The 3,311-nt window shown below is 48.3% G+C and overlaps 1 protein-coding gene across 1 annotated transcript in view; it reads right to left on the bottom strand.

Moving 5' to 3' along the window:
• Positions 1–742: 742 nt before the first annotated feature.
• The window catches only part of STYXL1 (serine/threonine/tyrosine interacting like 1), an 11,007-nt gene continuing 8,438 nt past the window's right edge, over positions 743–3,311 (bottom strand). Inside the window, exon 9 of the mRNA XM_031060664.1 lies at positions 743–1,488. Coding sequence (XP_030916524.1) covers positions 1,357–1,488 — 132 coding nt within the window. The 3' untranslated portion in view covers positions 743–1,356. The remainder of the gene's footprint in view (positions 1,489–3,311) is intronic.

The following is a 3,311-nucleotide window of genomic DNA, read 5'->3' as shown; positions in this document are numbered from 1 at the left end:
AAATTCCCTCTAAATCAGAGCCTGGAAAACCAGAAATTCCCCTGGAAAACCAGAAATTCCCTCCAAAGCGGAACCTGGAAAACCAGAAATTCCCCTGGAAAACCAGAAATTCCCACTAAAGGGGAGCCTGGAGAACGAGGAATTCCCTCTAAAGTGGAACCTGGAAAAAGAGAAATTCCCCTCAAATTGGAGCCTGGAAAACCAGAAATTCCCTCTAAAGCGGAGCCCGGAAAACCAGAAATTCCCTCTAAATCCAAGCCTAGAAAACCAGAAATTCCCTCTAAAGTGGAGCCTGGAAAACCAGGAATTCCCCTGGAAAACCAGAAATTCCCTCTACAAGGAGCCTGGAAAACCAGAAATTCCCTCTAAAGCGAAGCCTGGAAAATGAAAAATTTCCTCTAAAGCTGAGCCTGGGAAACCAGAAATTCCCTCTAAATGGGAGCCTGGAAAACCAGAAATTCCCTCTAAAGCAGAGACTGGAAAACCAGAAATTTCCTCCAAAGCGGAGCCTGGAAAACCAGAAATTCCCTCTACAAGGAGCCTGGAAAAAGAGGAATTCCCCTCAAATTGGAGCCTGGAAAACCAGACATCCCCTCGAATCGCAGCCCTTGGTGCGCCGGGCTCGCTCCCAGATCTCGGGGTGCGCTCCCAGCCCTGGGCGCCCGTGTCAGAATGAGAAACCCAAACTCATCCCTAAATCCCAAACACAGAGCGCTGCAAAGGCAGGGAGGGTTTTCTGTCGCCTTTTATTTTGTGATTCAAAGAACAGAATTCAGAGTGCTGTAAGAGAAAGGACGGTGCTGATTCAGGCGCTGGTTGAGGTTGCATGTGACAGCACTGAGGCTGTAAAATCACCACCTCTGCCCGGGGGTTTGGTTGTAGGATCAGAAGGCAGCAAATGGGAAGGGTGGATTGTCAACAACTCAGCCAGGCTGTGGTGGCTGAGAAGGCACTCACAGGGCACAGGGATTTCTGAAACAGGGAAATTCTGTTGTCACCTCTGCGAGCTGGAAGTGGGCACTGTCAGACTCTAAATTTCCTATTCCAGATCCTGGCTAACAAACCCTTACAGAGATAACCCTACTGACTGCCCCACAGCTGTGGTTATAATCCCCTTTGCTTACAAAAGGCTCGAGCTGTGTCTAATGGGCCACATCCTGCAGGGCTTGCATTCCCCAAACTTCCACCTCCTCCAGCACAGCTGAGCTCCCCAGGAAGCTCCAGATCTTGACCCAAAATGACATGGAGCTAGAGGAAAGCTTTTCCATTACATTTGGGTCTTTTTTCACACAGCTTTCAAGTAACTTTCTCCCCAGAGAGGGGAAGGGAAGTGGCTTTGCCCACGGGTGTTCTCTGTCAGTAATTTGGTTCAGACACGTCTGTGACTGGGTACCCATAGATTTGGGTCTCCCAGGCTGAGAGCTGCTCCACAAAGCCCCGGTGTGGTCTCATGTTCATTTTGCATTTCAGAAGGTATTTCCAAGCTCTCTGCAAACAGAAGGAAAGTAAAGAAGTGTTAGGAGTTGAACAGAAAGTGACTCTTGGGCATTTTCACAAAGCAGCTACACTTCAGTCAACACAGCTTTGTATTTGCTGCCTGTGCTGGACAGCAAGAACCTGCAGAGAGGAGTTTGGTGCCAAAGTGGGGACAGGCTGGATCCAGATGTGACCCTGAGAGAAACCTTTGGTCTCAAAGTGGGGACAGGCTGGATCCAGATGTGACCCTGAGAGAAACCTGTCCCTTTTCATGCTCTGCTCTCCTGGATATGAGGACAGCTCAGGCTGTTTTCATTACTGAGTGTTATTCTACTCTGCTGGAGCGATGCAATCCTGGATTTTCCACCTAAAATGCTGCTCCTTCCACAGATGATGAGCAAAGCAGTGAAGTATCAGCCATAAAGGTTATAAAGCAATGAAGGTTATCACATTTTTAGATTGGTGTGACCTGATGTGGCAAAGCAGTCATGACCTTGCAGTTGTCCCACTGTATTAATTACAGCCATCTTAATTATTTGTTAGCTCCAAGTAATCACCTAGAAACTCTGACACACACAGGGCAGATCCCCCAGCATTACTCCAGCTCCATCCCTGGGTTTTCCTGTCAGTGCTCATCTTCCTGCTTGTAAAACAGTTTGACCCCTGCACTTGGAGGGTTGCTTAAGGGAAATGAGACCAAAGGTCAGCAGATAGTGCTCCACTGGTTTGTTTTTCTAATCTTGCTGATTCTGCAGGCTCTGAGGCTGATATTTCAATATTGACTCCTCTGGGTTCACAGTGTGGGTGTCTCTGGTTCCCCTGGACTCAATGGAATTACTCACACATTGCTCACTAATAGAATCAGGGGCTGCACATCCCATCTCTGCCTTGCTTTTGCCTTTTTGGAAGCTTTCAAAGATCTTTGCCTGGATTGGCTGGAGGTTCACACCAGAAATCTGTTGCACTGCTTTGTCTGCAAGAAACAAACTTGGCTGCCAGGGTAATCCCTCAGGAAAGCTTTGCCCAGCCAACAGTGGGCAAGAATTGCCCTGTCAATATTTTATTTTCTTCTTTTTTTTTTTTGGCATTTAGTAAAATGCTGAGGCCAACCTGTTGATGCCAACTGAGGGGAATGGCAAGGCTCAGGCTTTGACTTTTGCACTGCCATTGGAAGCACATTCTGTGATTCAGTGAGTGAGTGGCTGTTATCAGCCTGCAGGAGCAATCACATCCCTGATAGTGCAGGGGCTGAACCCTGTCTGAGCCCTGCTGGCACCCTCAGCCTCTAATTACCCACTGGCACACAACCATGGAAAGAGCTTTCCTCTTACATTGGACATGTTTGCACAAAATCAAGCGCCTTATCAGATACAGACCCAGCTTCAGTGAAGTTTGGATCAATCCCTTCAAGCTCCTGAACTTTCCAAACATGGGTGAGGTTTTTAAGGAGAGGCTGGTCAGTTGCCATGGGAACTCTCCTGCTCCCTGTCAAGAGGCACCAGGAGATGCTGCAAAGGGAGAAAGGCCTGGCACCAGGGGAGAGGCCACCAGGCTCCTGCACAGCCAGGCCATCCCCAGGCATCCTTCATTAACTTCTTTCCTTATCCAGAGCTATGGAACAGCCTGTACTGGACATCTGACCTGCACATCCCCTCTGGGCAGGTATTATCCCATTGCAGAGTTCTATACAGGGGTGTCTGTGGGAGGGGATTGCTTCTGGAGGAAATAAAAAAGGATTTTAGAAGGTGTCAGGGCTGAAGTCAATGGTAAATGAGAGCCCTGCAAACACTGGGTTCTGAACTTCTCTAACAGCATGGAATTAAGAGAGAGGATTA

Source organism: Geospiza fortis, unplaced genomic scaffold (assembly GCF_000277835.1).
Source record: "Geospiza fortis unplaced genomic scaffold, GeoFor_1.0 scaffold425, whole genome shotgun sequence".
Classification (NCBI taxonomy): Eukaryota; Metazoa; Chordata; class Aves; order Passeriformes; family Thraupidae; genus Geospiza; species Geospiza fortis.
Note: the sequence above shows the minus strand (reverse complement) of the source record. Positions and strands in the feature narration are given on the sequence as shown.